We start from the raw sequence: 19,254 nt of genomic DNA, 5'->3' as shown, positions 1-19,254 counted from the left end.
TAATCATTTTGATGTTTTTATAACGTTTTTATAATGTTTTTAAATGCTTTAGTCAACAAAGTCTTGGTCAGGCGCGTAGCTGCCTATACGCAAATACGCAAGTGCGTACACATCATTTTCAGAAAAGAAAAAAAAGATAAGAAAAAAGAGAGAATTATTCGGAGAAAAAAAATCTCAATACCATCCAAAAAATATTCGTGTTTCAAATTATTCTGTGTCATACTGTGTCGATTTAAATTTTAAATTATCGTGGCTGTATGATAAAATCTGAAATCCTTTATTTAATCATTCATTATTTTGTCATTGTTCTACCATACATTGATATTTTTTTTTAAAGATCTTTGAAAAAATAAATTTCAGCCGCATCGTTGAATGCTATGATCTACTAGTATGATTTAAAATACGATATTTTTTGTTCATAATTAAAATTTTGTATGTTTTTAAACGTTAAGAATGATTATATACCAGTTAATCGGTTAAATTTTAGCCTCAATTATATGTACAATGAGTTTCCATGGAATATTAATTTTCGTTAAAACAATGAATATAACTATGTCTTTTATTTCCTAAACAAAAACTAAATGGCATAATTTTTATATTTCAAGAAAATGAATGAAATATTTGGTAAAACTCCGGAGCTTCTGGGCCCTCACCAGCAGGCACGTAGTATCAGGGGAGCCTCCCCACTATTTATTCCCAAAACGTAACCTTTTACTATTGAAGAAATGTACATTGAAAGGGTGGACCCCCACTGTTTGTTGCACCATTGTTAAATCATGGTAATTTGGTAATGTATTAATAAAAATTTGGTTTGTGAAAGATGATCGACACCCCTCCCCCCTTCAACAAACACACACACACAAGAAATGGGACTTCGAATTTTGACAATCTTCCTTTTTCGTCCTTGCTTGACAAAATTTTTAAAGTTGTAATTTTTTCCTGGCTGGCAAAAGCTACATAACGTGCCTGACCAGAGCCCTTAAACACTGGGGGGGGGGGGGGTGTTTCAAGACTCACGCACCCCACCCAACCCCTGCCGTTCTCTGCGTACACATCATTTCTATTCTGGCTACGCGCCTGTTGGTATTGTGAGATATTGTCTTTGCTGCTTGGCAAGGTACCGTAACATTGGTTACAATCAAATCTCTTACATCGGCGCGAGGGGCGTTTAGATAAACCGTCTGCATTTCCATGCAGAGAACCTTTCCTATGTTTAATCTCGAAATCGTACGTCTCTAGAAAGGAAAGCCATCGGGCCAACACCCCTTCCGGTTCTTTAAAATTCTTCAGCCAAAGGAGAGACGAATGGTCGGTACGAAGGAGAAAATGTGTTTAATGAAAAAGTTCGCGATACGTAGTGCAGTATTTGCTTTGAGATTTGGACAGTCTTTTACTTCCGTACGCTATAACCTTTTCTTGACCGTTTTGTATCTGCGATAAGACTGCACCAACGCCAAATACGCTAGCATCGGTATCAAGAATAAACGTTTCCTTGATGTCAGGATATGATAGTATCGGGGTATCTGTCAGTAACTTTTTAAGAGTAGTGAAAGCATTTTCACTTTCTGCGGTCCATTCAAATGGTTTATTTTTCTGTGTTAGTCTTGTTAAAGGGTAAGCGATAGATGAGAAATTGTATATGAATTTACGATAATACGACGCAAGTCCCAGAAAACTTCTGACATCCGAAATGTTTTCGGATACCGGCCATTCCTTAATCGCGATAATTTTCGTCGGATCACACTGAATGCCGTTAGCTGAGACTACGTGACCGAGAAATGATACTTCGTCTTTGAAAAGAACGCATTTCTTAGGTTTCAGTTTTAACTTTGCGCTCCTAAATCGGTCGAAAACTGATCTTAAATTCTCTAAAGTTTCTTGAAAAGTTTTTCCAAAAACAATGACATCGTCTTAATAGACTAGACATTTCTCCCACTGGAGTCCGCAAAGTACAATCTCCATTAATCGTTCGAACGTTGCCGGACTATTTGACAGTCCGAAAGGCATTACCGTAAATTCATATAATCCCTTATGACTAGCAAAGGCTGTCTTTTGTCTATCATCGGGATGCATGACCACTTGCCAGTATCCGCTGGCTAAGTCGAGTGTGCAGAAATATTTGGCACCGGCTAGTGAATCAAAAGATTCATCCACTCTAGGCAGTGGATATGCGTCTTTCACAGTGACAGCATTTAAGCGCCGATAATCTACGCAAAACGCGTTGAGCCGTCCTTTTTCTTTACTAGAACAATGGGCGAAGCCCATGGAGAATTAATAGGTTCTATTACTCCTTTCTGTAACATATTTTCTATTTCGTGCTCAGCAACATCTCGCTGAGATATTGGAAGTCGTCTTGGGGGTAGCTTAATCGGTTTCGCGCCCCCTGTGTCAATTTTATGAGCAGTGAGGTCAGTTCGGCCTAAGTTTCCGTCAGATCCGACAAAAACGTCAAAATATTGTAAAACAAAATGTTTCAACTCGTTTTTCTCAAGAGATAAAAGTTTATTTGACACATTTTCTAGCAGCGATTGCAAATTATCTGGTACACTTGATTGTAAAGACATATCTTTATTTTCTACTCCTGAACCTTTGCAATCATCATTGTCTATGATATAATCTACAGCTTGTATACTAGCTATGCATTTATTTTTTTTCAAATGTATATCATTGTCAGTAGGATTAAGGACAGAAAACACCACAGATGATTTTGTGATGTTGACAATTGATTTAGGTATGAGGACATCATGTCCTGTCTGGTCCCTATCTGGCTCTAAGATGCACGTCACATCATCCGAAATATTACCTTTGACATTGCCAGTAATAAACATCTCAGACCTAGGTGGTATTCGAACATTTTCAGAAATCTGAACTCTTGCACACGTATGATTTAAACTATTTTCCCAGCATAACTGAATTTGAAAGTGAGAGGACATCAAAATTCCTCTACAAGTATCCACTACAATTTCGTTGTCAGACAAAAAATCTAATCCCAATATACCATGAAGATCACCCAATTCTGCAATTATAATTGCAATGGGTAATTAAAATTTACTCCATTCATTCGGAGCGGGAAATTCGATTTCCCACAAACACGCAGGGGTTCACCGTCAGCTGTGGTTAACTTGTCTGCGACTTTTGTTAAGATCGGTCTGAAACTCAAAGTCTCATATATCTCCTTTGATAACAGAGACACCGATGAGCCGGTATCAATGAGCATGTTTGCGCTCAAACCACCAATCTCAACAACAGAAAACCAACAACTCTTAGAGATTGCCGACAACCTTACAGAGGGCCTTGTCAAATTTTCAGTAGTTAAATCGTTGTGGGCTGGGCTTTTGGTCCCGAGCTCAGCCCCATTTAGTTTAAATCACCAGATTTTGAGACAGAATCCGAAAATGTAACCTTTCTAGGACTTGATGCAAGTATGGGTGTTTGTGACTTTGGGCAAAATTTACTAATGTGGCCTGTTTGGTTACAGTTATAGCATTTGACAATTTTCTTTCGAGTTTCATCTTGCGTACGGCGAGAAATTATTCTGCCATTTTGGTTGTCTCTTTCTGTTATTTTTGAATAGATTTTTGCATCAGAGCAAGCGATTTTTCTAATTCTGAAGGTCTTTTATTTTCAAGATTATTAGACTCGTTTGTTGCTTTCAGCGCTCGGACAGACTGAATTTCAGTATGTTTTGGTGCAAGAGATATAGCCCTGTCTAACGTAGTAGGGTGTGCAAATTGCACATGTCTTCTTATTTCTTGACTACCTAGTCCGTTAATGTACTGTTCAAGAACAATACTCTCACGAAGTGAAACTGGTATTGTCGGAAATGCGCGAGTAGCTAGTCTTTTTAAAGAGTAGCCATAGTCAGCTGCTGTCTCTCCTGAAAGTCGTTTCCGTTCCGGAACTCGCAGCGGAAAGCAGTCTCGCGCTCTAAGGGATTGAATCTTTGCGTTAGAACTGATTTTAGAGATTCATAGTTTGTTAACTGATCACGAGACAGATCACCGAGAATTCGCTGAGCAGCACTTCGTAAACTCATTGCGAGTTGTGCTGCTTTTTCGCTTCCTGACCATTTGTTCCAGAGTGACACCTGTTCAAACTGGCAAATATAATCTGCCCATTCCACGTTTTCTCCGGTAAAAAGATCAGGTTCTTTTTCTTTTCTTTGTCTACGTCTTTGATCTAGAAAGTAATTATTTTCATTCAATTGATCAGGGCCTTCGAACTTTTGCGCACCTGTTGGAAACATTTGTTTGCTAAAACTATCATTTATCAAACGACATTCAGAATTCTGAAAATTTTTTACATTGTTGGGCATGTTTTTCATTTGTTCAAAAGAATGTTGAACAGGAGGTCTTTGATCATTCCGATCAAAATAATTCCGGTAAGGTGTTCGAACCTCCGAGTCTAATGGATAGACCGACTGCGCGCCGTATTTATTTTCAGCGAAATAATCATTTTCTACTCTCGACCCTGAACTGTAGTGAACATTTGGGGAGGGGTAATTTAATGAATTTTGATCCCCATCTGACCATCTCGGATACGGAGAAGTGACATTATCTTGTCCGCATCTTGAGAAAAAGTAATTTTCTCTTTCACTTTCAATTTTATTTTCTGGCTCAAAATATTGCATTTTGTTTGTAACCTCCCGATAAGGAGTTTTATTTGTTTCAAAATTCGACACCACATTTCGATTTTGAATATTTGTCATAGGTGTACTATGTGCAAAATAATTTCCCCTGGTTCGACCAGAGTAATATGGGTCGTTTTTATCTCCCCTTTCTGTACCCCAGTACCCGTTTTGTGTCACGTGATCGCCTCGATTGAAAACATGCTGTGAAGCTGAGCTACTTTGTGACAGTTTTTCATATGGATTGGACATGTTATCACTCAGATACGAGTCAAAATTGTTCTGAACATTTCGTTCAAACCCTACATTGTGACCGTTTTCCAGACTTGTTTGAAAAACCCCATGGTTTTCTTGTCGGTGTGGTACACTAGCGTTAGGCCTAACATTACAAGAAGCATGAACTTCTTTATTTTCCACGAAATATGTAACAGGTATGTCATTGTTAACAATTGGTCTTTGAATACATGTAGGTCTATCTGATCTTATGTCCGCATCCCAGAAATTGTGCTGATTTTGAATTTCCTGAGTTTTGTTGGAAATATTTTTATTTCCGTGAGATCCGCTCCTTTCTTCACTAGTACTAGCCCTTGCTTCCGGTTCATGAAAGCTAAACCATTGCCTAAATTTGTTGGACAGATTACTGAAAAGTGTTGACGCCATTTAAACCATAAAAATACAATGTAGAAAAAAAATGTTTTTCTTTAGATACCACCTAAAATTCTGAACATAAATTGTTGATACGTTTGGTTCTTTCTTTTTTTTTTTTTTTACAATAGACCGAAAAATGTTCTCAACTGTAAATCACCGGACGAGCCCCCAAAAATGTAACGGGAAACCTGTCCGTTTCCATGTATAAATCCAGATTCAGTGATTTACAGAGAGAAAAACATTTATAACGGTTAACAAAGGTTTATTAAATGAAATAAATAAATAAGTGACAATTAACAATATTACAAGTCTAGGGGATGGTGGATACCTACTCGCAGCTTGTCTCAGGCAAGCACTGATCTAATCTGGCCGTTGCGAACGTCACGGTGGTCAGGCCGTTAACAGACGTCCAGACGTTGTCCCGAACGGCCTGACACACGCGCAAAGTCGGCAACGAACCCGACATTAAATGTAGTATAATAATATAATAATAATAGTATAATGTTACACAACACAATATTACAATAATTATTCATATTAATACGTGACTAGATACATGGTAATAAATAACAAAGATTTAATAACATATATAGACACTATAAATCATCCACCATTACAAATGAATAAGACATTGAAGGCTGCATGATGATACCACTTTCATTTACAAACTTCTGTCGTGGAAAACTAAAAAAAATGTCCAGATTACATGTGCTTCCGTGTTTTCCTTTTGCTGTTTGTAAGAAATCGAAATGTTTAGAAAATAATCCTGCGATAGGTTTGGTTAATGTTTTTCCTGCTCAGATACACAGCTGGCTCCGGCCGTTGCAACCGTTGTTTACAACGTTGTTTGAGGTGTTGATTGTGACGTCACAATGCCGCTGCACGCGCACCGACCCTCCGGTGAATACGGCTTAAAATCCGGTGAATATGTAGTGTTATGAACTGTTTGCGTTTGTATAGATTATATAGGGACTATAAATAGACTATATAATAATTACTTATATTAATAGTTTACCTAAAACATTTATGCTCAGTTCCTTTAAACTGTTAAAATTGAGATATTTCTATCTCTTAACATATAATCTTTAATTGTTACAGAAATTTCAGATGCAGACTAACCAGACTTTTTACAATCAATAAATTATTTTTTTTTTCACAAAAAATATTTTGAAGAACGCTAACTCCTGTAGATGGAAAGAAACTCTTGTAGAGGGATGCTTTTTTATTTTACAAGTACAGAAAACAATGTGATATTCTGATTTAAAAAGCAACGCTTCATTATGTTTTCTAATGTGAATTAGATAGGTATGATAGTAAATATTAATTTCATATATACCTCATATTTTAAATTTTATGTTGAGATAAATTATTGATCTTTCTGTTCACCATATCAAATTTTCTGCATATCATGATTAGACATAATATTCATTTCTGAAAAAGTAAGCGACGTTTCATACTTCAAACTATTTTCCATTTGAATCTAATGCTATTGTTGTCGATGAAAAGCAATGTTGGGATTTTTTTTTTTTAAATGGTGAAATTTAGAGCAGAGGGATATTTCACCTTCAATTATTTTTCTCAATTATTATTAAGGAGCTATTTTGCGAGTAAAAATTAATAACTTAAAAAAATGTAAATATAACAGTATAAAGAATCACTGTCTAGTTTGTTGGGTATGCCAGAGATATTAACGACAGTTAATTATTATTCGCCTGTCATGCAATTGTCAAATTTTTCGACGTTTTCAATTGTCGTTAATGCCCTCGCATTCCCAATAAGGTAGACAGTGATTTCTTAATTCAACACGAGGAAAGCCTATATATATAAGGTCTCCTCCAACTGAGATACATAATTAAAAAAACATGATTATATAAGGAAAATCATGATTTAACTTTACAAAATATTATTTCTATAAATATTAACCAATTGAAAATTACGCAATCCACCTTCGAGTTAATATTCATTTCCTTATAAAGACTTGATATTTTATGACCTTTCAAGCACTCTTCATTCTATACAAGGAAGAACTTTACAAGAGTCTAATATTCCCTAGACTCTACGAGATAAACCTTTAAATACATTGTCAAAACATTGTTAAATATAGCCTATATATAATATTTCAAAAAAAAAAAAAAAACCATCAAGGTTACCTTTAATTAATGTAAATCCAAATAACATTCCACATTCGAATTAAAATTTGTTTTGATTCTAAGCAGCTGCACAAGTCAGCCCTTAATCGTGTTTACTTCCCTCTTGGAGTCTCCATGTCCACATCTTATTCTTAACTTTTTTATGATTTCATTTTTCTTTCACTTCAATTCCATATATGTAACACATTAACTTTAATTTTATTCCACAGACTAATTTAATATATATTTTCAGTTAGACAATGGTTACAATATCTTTATTCAACATTATTTTTGCAGGTCGATAAGGAATTATTTAAAAGTTAACTACAAGTACGTAATACATGATACACTTGTTGATATTTTTTAAAATATTTAGTTTTAGAAATTGAATAGCCATTTTACTCCTTTCCATGCAACCTTTCCAACAGACACTATAGCGCCCATCAAAACCTCATTCACGAGTCCAGAACCACTTTCTACTTCCTTTCTAACCTCCTGACGAGGATTTTCCAACTGACTGAACTTCTGCTCATGCTCCTGTAGCTTTTCTTGGATAGATCGGTCCCTTTCCTCCTCCATTTCCTTGGAGTGTTTTTTCATATGTTTTAGTTCTTTACGGAGGTCATTTATCTCCTCCTCCATTGCATTATCTGTCATAGACCCCATGCTTACCCTCTCGTCTTCAAGTTGTTTGAGTTTGGTCAAAAGGTTGGAACTTGGTTTCCCATACTGGCGTCTCTCGTAATCAATCTGCTCCTTTAGCTCACTTATTTCTCGCTGAAGTATAGGTGTTCGGCTAGATTGGTAGTGTTTTCTGGACTCAAGCTCTGCGACGCGGTGCTCTAGAGCGCTTTGGTTCTGGATATGAGCTCCCATGTGACTTTTATATTTCTGCTCTAATTCTCTTTCAATATTCTTTCTCTCTCGCTCTTTCTCCCGTTCTCTCTCTTTCTCAATTTGATATTGTCGGTGTTTCATCACTTTCTCTGCCTCTGTGTACAACTCATCGCTGTAAAATTCTCCTTGATTCTGGCGCATGATTTCGTCTATCATTTCTAGAAGATCTTCTACTTGGTCATGCAGTTCGGGGCTTGTGGCTCGGTTGTTGAAGGCAATACAGCGATTGTCACACTTTCGAATGATTGATTTCAGACTTGGCGGAACACTTTTGATGTGATCGTCCAATGTCAAGCCGTGGTGATCTAGGTCATCTTTTCTGGTAAAGAGTATGATGAAATATCGAAATACTTTCTTTCCAAAGTATGTAACAAAGTGACCAATGCTCTCCTCTTCCTCCTGTGTAAAGCGGGAAAGTCCGAGGACAAGCAGAAAACAGTGCGGACCAGGAGCAGTGATTCCGATACATTTTGCAATTTCTCTCTGAACAACATCATTTGGGGCATTGGTATCAAATATTCCTGGTGTATCAACAACTTGAATATCCTTGCCAAACCGTTGGGTATGTTTGCTAGTACAAAGTGACGTTACAGAAGAGCCAGAAGTCGAAGAATCAAAGAAATCACCGTTTAAAATAGTGTTTCCGGTGGCGCTTTTTCCTGTTCCGGTCTTTCCGAGAAGAACAATTCGTACTTCATTATCTACACCTTTTCCGTATTTGGAGCGCCCTCTTCCTCTCTTTGGATGTTTGTGGCCTCCACCATATCCTTTGAATAGTTAATATAACTGCATTTCGTGTTCAGACTTATTTGTAAAGTATTCACGAGAAACACAGTTGTATACATGTACTAGCATTCTCATCGTCGGAACCCACGGGTTTTCTCGTTGAATGTAGTGTAACGGAGAGAAAACCCGTGGGTTCCGACGATGTAGCATTCTGAAAATGATCTGAGTGGACGGCACAGAGTTCTTTATTAGTTTCCATGGAAAATTGTAATCTATGATTTTGGCTATGAATTAGAATCTTTACGAACATTTCATCTACTTCGTTGTTTATACATTTTAGTTCTTAGGGTCATGCGCAACGTACCTTTTAAAGTACCTTGCCCATTGATGATTTTTCAAGATACATGTATTTTTAATTTAAACTGGTAGTACCATCAGATGTTCTTAGACAAAAACAAATATCAGTATATAAAAATATTGGTTTTAAATAGATATCCAACGATGAAAATCCTTGAGTTATTCAAAGAGAAATATACCTAAATGAATATAGTTTTAGTTGATATTTCCTAAAACTTTCAGCGTCATTTGCCATTATCAAAGTAATACAAATGTCCTTCAATTATATAGAGAGTATAAGAAAATAAACTACGTTGCGATATGTGTTTAAAAAGGAAACATTACCCCCCCTTTTTTTTTTTGCCGAATGTAATCTATATTGATAATGTAAAATCTTATAAGATGAAAAAAAAACGAATGTGCTTAGAACTTTAATCATGAAAACATAGACCATGCATATGTCTGCATCAAAGTATTAGTGGATGACCTTACATTCATTAAATTATAAATGAAATTACTTTATCATTAATCAACAGCCATGGTAACCACTAACAAAATATTGATTGATTGAATAAATTCGAGAAAGTTTCAGTCATATAGAGACATCATCATAAATCGGCGAAAGGCTTCAAATTTAGACCTATACTCGGCATTCAGGGCCATTGAGCAATGAGGGACTTGAATCTGATCATCCAAATAATACAGGTCACACGCAGCATCCAAAGTATGACCAAATTGTAAGCTTCCAAATATGGTCATATATCTATCGTGCAAGGTTGGTTAAAAACTGATTGGGTTAGGTTTCTGCACCGAAATGTCTAAACTAGTTTATCATCCAGGAAACGTAGATCAAATGTAGCATCCGACGCTTGAATGATAGCAGGTATTGCTAGATGCATCGTCCTTGTAATTTTGGTCGAATTATGCAAGTACATGTATACAGCATTTTTCTTGGAAAATAAATGTGTTCTAAAAACTTTAACCTAGGATGCTTAAAGAGTATAGCAAATTCAGATAGTTCATCCTATAAAAACCAATTTATTGATAAAATTAAACTAATCTTATGAGAAAGATATCTTCTTCCAAATTCCCTGCCAAATCGTTAAATCAATTCACTGATAATTTACTACAACATAAATAGAACATCGTGCATAAATTTTTATACAGACTAAACTGTCAAGTACTATCTTATGTCGAATATATATATATATATATATATATATATATATATATATATATATATATATATATATATATATATATATATATATATATATATATATATATATATATATATATATAACACAAATTTAAAAAAAAGTCTGACACTGACTTTTAGAACCAACCGTCAAAAAGGTATATTAAACAATAAATCTATGAAAATCCTACCTCCGTTGAAATCACTACTGGCACACATGATTAGAGAATCATTAATTTATACAATGAAGTCGGAGGAATTTTGATTTATTGAGTTGCAAATTTTAAATAAAACATTCTCTAACTAGTATGTTTTATAATACTGGAAATAATTATTTCATGAATGTTGTTTCCTTGTGTCAATTAATTTTTCTGGTAATTTCCTTGTCTTTTCTGGCAATACAAGACACAACTGGACAATTGGACTCCGTCCAAATATTAAGCATCTTAGTTTATATCATGTTCCGTACACGTCAAATGCTATAAATATTCTATTTTCTGCATAAAACTGGTTAGATTTAGAAAATCGTGAATTCCTAGCTTAAAGTCTTTTCTAGATCATGAGTGGTTAATATTGCAATATGAAGAATTGCTACAGCATTGCCAAAGATGCATATAAATATTCTCCCCGAAAATTAACAAATACATTGTACATTGATGTAGTCAGTTTAAGTTTCATTTAAAGCTATATTTGGCGTATCTGAGCTAAAAAATAAAAATACGAGATTGAGTGTAGATAAACACGATATATGTTATTTACGTTCAAATCAAAATTTTCCCCGATTTTGAACTTGAACCTCACAATTCCATCGTTAAATTGATTTTAAACTGGGTCTGTTAACTAAATGCGAAGTCGGTAAATAAATATATGTAGGTAATTGTTTTGAATGTCTAATACCTTTAAACGAGATTGATTTAAATTGTGTAATTTACAGGAAAGTCCTATCTTTATATAAAGTAATAAAACAAATAGAAAGATCTTTCTAATTTTAATCAGTCTGAACTTATAAAAAAATAAGTCATATATGACCGTAAGCATCGAATTCTTATGTTTGGATGTTGTCGATCGTAAATTAAATATTTCCGGCACGGACAGGTGCTGTTATACGACCAATGACACCCAAAAATAAAGATTCAATGCTTATATTTACATTCTCTAATTTTCTCTCTTCATAAATGATTATTTCCTTTTATCTTGTAATAAATTTTTCAGAGCAGGTGTGGTAAGAGCCTTTTTGGCGTAAAAATGAATATTTAATATAAAATGAATTTTATACTCTTACAACAATTCAATAGGTAAACTGTTTTTTTTTTTTTCAATTAAATTGCCTTTGAGCCAAAACTACATTTATATACATTCTTATGTTCCTAGTGTATTAAAAGTATTTTAGTTCCTATTGTGTATTCTTCCGCCTTTTAAAAAGATTTCATATGTGTTATAGGGGATGAATGTTGTAGATTTCAAATGGATTAAAAAAAGTATATATATAAAAAAATCTACGTAATTCTGTAAACAATCATTTGGTAATTTGATTTGAAACTCTATTGGATAAGTTTTTTTTTTTTTTTTTTTTTTTTTTTTTTTTTTTTTTTGGATATTATTACGACTGTTTATCCGTCAGAATTCGTGTCAATGCTAAAACTAGTGAAATTTTAATTTTGTTTTCAATAAAAAGAGATTTAAGACACTTCTTTTCCCAGGGACACAATTGCTGGGACATGACACTTTGAAATCGTTTAAAAATTATGTCTTTGCTACAAAAAATGATATGGAATGTTAAAGATATAAACGCTATAACTTGCGTCAGTTAAAAATAAAGTCTGAAATTTATATATTTTGCTTACCAAATAAAGCTACAAAAATACTGTAAATTACACAACTGAAAATTAACGTGTTATAAAGGTCTCAAATTATAATTATTTATTTTCCTGCCAGGAAAGTAATGCCTCTCTTTAAATTAATGCATCATGTGACACCGTCGCTACTTTTAGATTGATAAACAGAAAACGAGTTAGGCCGTTTAGTATACAAATAACGTTTGATATAGATTACACACGTCTAATGCTTAAAGATACTTATATTTTAAAACATCCAGTATTAACCATCTACTCTGTAATGGCAGATATTAACCTCTTATTCATAATTGTAGTCAAAATGCAACGTACTTCCTCATCCTTGATTTCTTGCGGACATGCGTATCTATATTCTGTTTACGCACTTCCTTCATCAATATTCTTGAAAAGACTCCTTTCTTAATTCCTGATTTTGCTTAATTGTTCAGTAATTACAACGACTTATTTAGTAAAACTTTATGGAAAGTATTATTTTTATTACATATCATGTTTCTCAAATCATTTAATCATTTTGTTTCCTTAAAAAGTCGCGTTTATATAGCGTGTATGTCTTTAAGTTCATGCAAAGTGGTGTCCGTTTACAGCAAAGAAATCTTGAATGGGACAGGATTAAATTAAAGTATATATTTTGGCAAACATTGCACATGCTTAAACGCAAAACCTTCCTTAAAAGATATACTACCTAGCAAGATATTATGATAATGATAATTTGGAATACAAATGAATTATATAAGCAGGTCAGGTGTCAAGGTCAATAAATCAATCTATTTCAAAATTTCTCTTTTTTCAAGTTTTAATAGGTACAAATAAAGTTTGTGACAAATGGAGCAGATAACACAAATCAATGCAAGTAATTGTATAATTTATTTAGTTTCATTGTATATTTCAAACAATAGAAAACAAGACTGTCAGCATCCAGAACTAACCAGGTGGAATTTCGTGGTTAATATGGCTTCTACGTGACCTTCCTCTACCGCGACCTCGTCCACCACGCCTGTGAGATTGCTACGATGAACATTTTAAACATCTTGAAATCAGAACATTTTACAGTTAATCTACAAGTTTAAAATGTACAATTCGAATGTAAAGTAACAATTGAATAAAACACTTTTCGCTCTTAAAAAAAATATGTAGTCCCATGCGATTTCTCAAAACCAAATCCCCCTCCCAAAAACAAACAAACAAAACAGGAAAGATTTTGAGTGCAACTGTCAAAGTAAAGTGCACAAATATTAAATCATCATCTGTATTCCTTTCCATATTAGCTTTCCTATGGTCATTATACCACCAAGAAGAGCCTCTCCCACATTTCCGGAACCAGTTTCTACTTCCTGCCTTACCTCGTGACGTGCATTCTCCATCTCTCTAAACCTCCGGTCATGCTCTTCCAGCTTTTCTTGGTACATTCTGTCTTTCTCCTTTGCCATCTTTTTGGAGTGCTTGTGCATGCGCTTGAGCTCTACTCTGAGATCTTCTATTTCCCTCTCCATTTCCTTCTCTTTTCCAGATCCCAATCTAGTACGCTCGTCTTCTAAATTCCTGAGTTTCTTTAAAAGATGGGAGCTAGGAGAACCATGTTGCCTTCTTTCGTATTCTATCTCGTCCTCGAGTTCATGGATCTCCCTGTTCAAATCTGATGACCGACTCATATAGTAGTCTCGTTTAGATTCCAGCTCTGCAACTCGGTTTTCTAGAGCATTTTGGTTTCTAGAGTGACCGCTTATCTGATGTTTGTATTTCTGCTCTATTTCACGTTCGATTTCTTTTCTTTCTCGCTCACGCTGTCGTTCCCTTTTCTTCTCTATTTGGTATTGTCTTTGTTTCATAACCTTTTCAGCCTCAGAGTACATGTCGTTTGTGTAACAATCTCCATGATTCTGCCGAACAATGTCGTCTATCATCTCTAGAAGATCCTCTACTTGATCTTGTCGTTCGGGCCCTGTAGCTCGGTTGTTAAAGGCAATACAGCGATTGTCACACTTCCGAATGATTGATTTCAGACTTTGAGGAACAGTTCGAATGTGATCGTCCAATGTCAAGCCGTGGTGATCCAGATCATCTTTTCTGGTGAAGAGAATGATGAAATGTCGAAAAACTTTATTTCCAAAGTAATTGACAAAGTGATCAACGCTTTCCTCTTCTTCCTGTGTAAACCGGGAAAGTCCGAGGACAAGAAGAAAGCAGTGTGGACCTGGGGCTGTGATTCCAATACATTTGACAATTTCTCTCTGAACTCTATCATTTGGGATATTGGTATCAAATATCCCTGGTGTATCTACTACTTGAATATCCCTGCCAAACCTTTCGGCATGTCTGCTGGTGCAACGCGATGTCACAGAAGAGCCAGACGTTGTGGAATCAAAGAAATCACCATTTAAGATTGTATTTCCGGTGGCGCTTTTTCCAGTTCCGGTTTTTCCTAAAAGGACGATGCGCACCTCATCATCAGTCACTTTTCCGTATTTCGATCGCCCCCCTCCTCGACCTCTTGCGCTGTGACCCCCGCCACCAGAACCTGAAAAATATCAATGAAAATAAAAAATAACTGATTGACATTAGTTGATATACTCTACTTTCAAAAAACAAATATATACAGTCGCCCGCGTGGCGCAGTGGTTAGACTGTTTGATTGATTGTATGTTATACGGGGTTTATGTCTCTCAGTTGATTCGATACGCAAGAGCATGTTCTACGTATGTACAATTTCTAAAACGAGGTAAATTATTGACAAACAAGTTGATGAAAGAATATCAGCAGTCTGTTTAAAGTCATCATTTCGTAAGTTCTTTGGTCGATACAATGACCTTGTCAGCAAATACAATTTATCATTGAGTCAAATGCTGACTGACGTTTTTCATACTAATTGTTAGGCCATTATATACACACTGAATTGTCGACGGATTTTTCCGTTATTTCCCGATCTTGACAAGGAGCAGAAGGCGGGTGTGACCGGTCGGCAGGAGATGCTCACTCCTTCATGGCACCGGATCTCACCTCTGATGTTTTGGAGGTCGGTGTTTGCTCTGCTCCTATTTTGTAATATTTAATGGACTTTTGAGCTTGTTTGTAATCTCCATATATTTCATGTCGTTTTACATCCCATTCGAGAATTTTCACTAATATAGAGATCTTACCATATACCGTGAAGGGCTTCAAATTTAGACCTTTACTCGGCACTCAGGGTCATTGAGCAGTGAGATTTATTTTATCGTGCCAACGTCTACTGTGACACGAGACCTCGGTTTTTAAGGACTCATCCGAAAGAGTCGCAACTTTCACTTCAAATCCCTTGGCGAAGAGTTGCTACCTAATTTTTTATCGACTTAAGTCAGCCGCGGCCGTGATTCGAACACACGACCTTCCGATCACGGAACGAGCTCTTGCAGTGGCTAGAGCGTTTGCTCTGAGGTCGCAAAGTAAGGAGTTGATCCTTACGACGTGGGTTCGAATCCCACTGCGGACTATGGAGACCTTTCTTTCGGATGATGAGACCGTATGAACCGAGGTCTCGTGTCGCAGTAGGTGCTGGCAGTAAAAAGATCATCCCGCACTGCTCAAAGGCCCTAAATGCCGAGTACAGATCTAAATTTGCAGCCCTCTACAGACAAGTGGTGGCGTCTCAATATGAGTAAAAATTTCTCTGAGGGAAGTTAAACAACAAACGAACAAACAAATACATACGTTTTACTTGTAATCAAGATGTGTACTATGTACATATAGTTTTGCTTTTCAATCCGATGTTAGCATTTTTCAAAAGTAAATATCATCCGCGTCCTCTCTTTCAATAAGTTTGATGATTATGCTTCTGTCAGTTGTAGATTTATTTTGTTATGCTAACATGAAGAGAAGTAAAGTCTATCATTTTTAATTTTTGAAAATTCTTACCTTTGTGTGATCCACATGCTGAACATTTTGACTTATATCCTTCGTTGCTAAAGGTGCATTGGGGACATGCCCACATGTCTGTAAACAAACGATAGTTATGATTAAATCACGAGAGAAATGGTACCTATTAGGTATTGATCTCCCTATAAGTCTTGATATTGCTTGTAATATACCGGTAGCTATCTGTAAAAAATCAATTCCAGTTTTTAGTGAAATAAGGATGTTGAATAATATTCAAATAAGGTTATTTAAAAACATAATTATATGTACATAATATCTGTTGAATCAAAGAAGATAAGAGGGGTAAGAAATAAAGAATAAAGTTTTCAAAAAATGAATGAATAAATATATAGATAAATTTTAAAAATCAAAAATTAAAGATATCAAATCATCAATTTTTGGTTAATACCAAACAAAACTTCCTTATCTAAAAAATGTTTACTGTAGTCAACAATAGTTACATGCAACTACAGTTTACTGTAGTTAATTATAGTGTACTTTAGTGAATACTTAATCCTTTGATTTACTATGACACTGAACTCTAGAAAATCTTCTGAGATGTAGAACCTTGTTATCTCTTAAATTTCATACTATGGGGACAATCTTAAAAATAATTTCTTAATACATTTTGTATAGATGTAATATTTCATTTTAATATAAACAAGGGCACCGCAAAGCGGAGCATCAGCACATCGACCCCGAAATAAATTATAGTTTTCGAGACTGCCGTTACGCACACACACACACACACACACACACACACACACACACACAAGCACATTACTGTATCCCCTCCAACTTCGTTACGAGGGGATAAAAATTGGCATGTAATAATCGGAGAAAATAATATATAACAATTTGAAATTCAAAGTTATAATACTTAGATTCGTAATCGTTAGATAAGTAAAACTTTGATTTTCTATTCTAATAGTACGAACTTTGATACTGTAGTGAACTATAATTAACAGTACAATATAGTTTACTATAGTTGTTTTTGTTAGGGATACCCTCATCAAATCAATGTTTAGATAACTTCCAAAGAAAGTCTGGAGTGAATTTTAAACGAAAGTACATTAGTAGTGTCAAAATTATACGATTTTGTCGTGTTTCTTGGAGATGTTTACTCAGAGTTTGAAACATTACGTCCTTAGTTATGCGCCGGTTTCGATGAAAAATTTCCTCGTGTTGTTTAGATAAATCCTCGTGTCATGTGTTGGTCTCAAAATAGATTTTTGTCCACTTTTGGTACTTGCTTTATACATGTAACTATTTCGCAGGTTGCTAATATATATGCATGTAATTTGATTGTCACAAATTTTTCTTAGTTGTTCAGATCTCAATTGTTTGCATAGTTTTTTCCAAATAAAACAATGATAGCTTTAATATTCTTTATAATCCAGTTTTCCAAACATTTGTTATAATACTTAGGAGGTCATTAGATTAAGCAATGCCTGCAGCCTGTAATTTGGCTTTGAAATCACTAAATTATCTGACAAATTTATCAATTATGTATAATTATATGTATTACCATTGTCACCTCTGGGACCATTCTTGCTCCCGCACTGCACACATTTCTTACGGCTATGTTCATTGGAGTGTGTACAGCCATTGCACAGCCAGTATTTTGAGGCTGAAATAATAATAAAACAACGCATAGATTCTTTCTGTAACAAGTTAAGCATGTCCCTGAAAACTGGGTTTATGGCATTTTAGGATTAAATGATCTTGTAAATTAAATATGTATCTTTAAAAAAAAATGTAAAAATTAAAAATGTACATATAACGGTATTATACCGATAACTAATTTACATAAGATTCTCTGATTTTTTAAAACTTTATTAGATTTCTCCTCATAGAAATAAAAAAAAACAACAAATACTAGAAAAGTTCTTTTTAAAGAAATTCGAAGAATTGCGATAATTTTTTTTTGGCAGACCTAAATAATCCTTGTTTTGGACATATTTTATTGACAATCAAAAGGATCAGTTCCATCAACTTTATAGTTGAGTAACTTACTAGTAGAATAATTGCCATGCAAAATGATTAAAAAATTTTATACATACAAAATTGTCAATAATATATATCTATCAAAACCTATAGGATTCGTTTATGAAATAATGAACAAATCGTGAAAGACGTAAAAATCCAAAAATGCCAGTGTTTAACTCTAATGAAAGTAATCTGTTAAATCCAGGCATATACTTTGAATGTGCAAAACAAAAAGGCACATTTCAAGTGTTCAAATTTTCGAAAACGAATTTATAGTTTACTAAGGATAAAAAAAATCTGAAATATGAATACATTTTTGTTACATCACATAAAGTGGGTTTATGTTCTGTTTTACATAAAAATACTTTTATCTAAAAAATGAACATACATGTATACACAATTGTCTAATATCTAATATTTTAAAAGAAAACGACTCCTTTTTATGTTTCCTGTTGGGTAGATTATTACAGTTTTTTTAAGATGTACCTCTCCTCATATTCATAGAGACAATTTTTCTGCCGGGTATACCAAGAATATGTTTTATGCCAGCCTGATGATATATGCAATGAAAATGATTAAATATAATTACTGTATACCTAGAGTCTTCCTACCTTGCAAGCAAAAATAAGGTATATCTATTTTAGAGGTAATGCTTAATTAAACCTGAAATTTCCGATGAAAAGTGAAGTACATCAAGAAATGGACTTAAAAACTTACCCATTCCAGTAACTTTTCAAGTTTATTCGCTACAAAACAATATTGGCTTTCCTCTTCAATGCTTTTCCGTATTCTAAACCTAGCTCTTGAGAATGGTATTTTTGTATTTCTCTGTTGTGTTCACTTCCTTCCTCGCTAAATAGGATAAACCAGCCAAACTGAGTTTATCTAATGTACAGGAAAAAATGGGGAAAATCCTTGACAAGTAAAAATCAACTCTTTATTTTATACTTGCAAATCATTAAAATT

The 19,254-nt window shown here is 34.6% G+C and overlaps 3 protein-coding genes across 3 annotated transcripts; all 3 read right to left on the bottom strand.

Annotated features, from left to right (window-relative positions):
• Positions 1-2,207: 2,207 nt before the first annotated feature.
• On the bottom strand, positions 2,208-3,217 carry LOC133188032 (uncharacterized). Its single transcript, XM_061323424.1, has 2 exons — positions 3,106-3,217; positions 2,208-3,016 (listed from the first exon to the last, which is right to left on the bottom strand). The coding sequence occupies exons 1-2, from the start codon at positions 3,215-3,217 to the stop codon at positions 2,208-2,210; spliced, it is 921 nt and encodes a 306-aa protein (XP_061179408.1).
• Positions 3,218-7,782: 4,565 nt separating this feature from the next.
• LOC133188031 (GTPase IMAP family member 7-like) lies at positions 7,783-10,791 on the bottom strand. Its single transcript, XM_061323423.1, has 2 exons — positions 10,753-10,791; positions 7,783-9,068 (listed from the first exon to the last, which is right to left on the bottom strand). The coding sequence occupies exons 1-2, from the start codon at positions 10,778-10,780 to the stop codon at positions 7,783-7,785; spliced, it is 1,314 nt and encodes a 437-aa protein (XP_061179407.1). The 5' UTR covers positions 10,781-10,791.
• Positions 10,792-13,553: 2,762 nt separating this feature from the next.
• LOC133188030 (GTPase IMAP family member 4-like) lies at positions 13,554-19,009 on the bottom strand. The gene is made up of 4 exons (XM_061323422.1): positions 19,006-19,009; positions 17,828-17,929; positions 16,300-16,377; positions 13,554-14,929 (listed from the first exon to the last, which is right to left on the bottom strand). The coding sequence occupies exons 1-4, from the start codon at positions 19,007-19,009 to the stop codon at positions 13,647-13,649; spliced, it is 1,467 nt and encodes a 488-aa protein (XP_061179406.1). The 3' UTR covers positions 13,554-13,646.
• Between the last annotated feature and the right edge of the window lie 245 nt (positions 19,010-19,254).

The sequence above is a fragment of the Saccostrea echinata genome, unplaced genomic scaffold (assembly GCF_033153115.1).
Source record: "Saccostrea echinata isolate AGI-Se365-2 ecotype Australia unplaced genomic scaffold, CSIRO_AGI_Sech_v1 ptg000015l, whole genome shotgun sequence".
NCBI classification, from domain to species: domain Eukaryota; kingdom Metazoa; phylum Mollusca; class Bivalvia; order Ostreida; family Ostreidae; genus Saccostrea; species Saccostrea echinata.
This window is presented reverse-complemented; position numbering and strand designations above follow the sequence as displayed.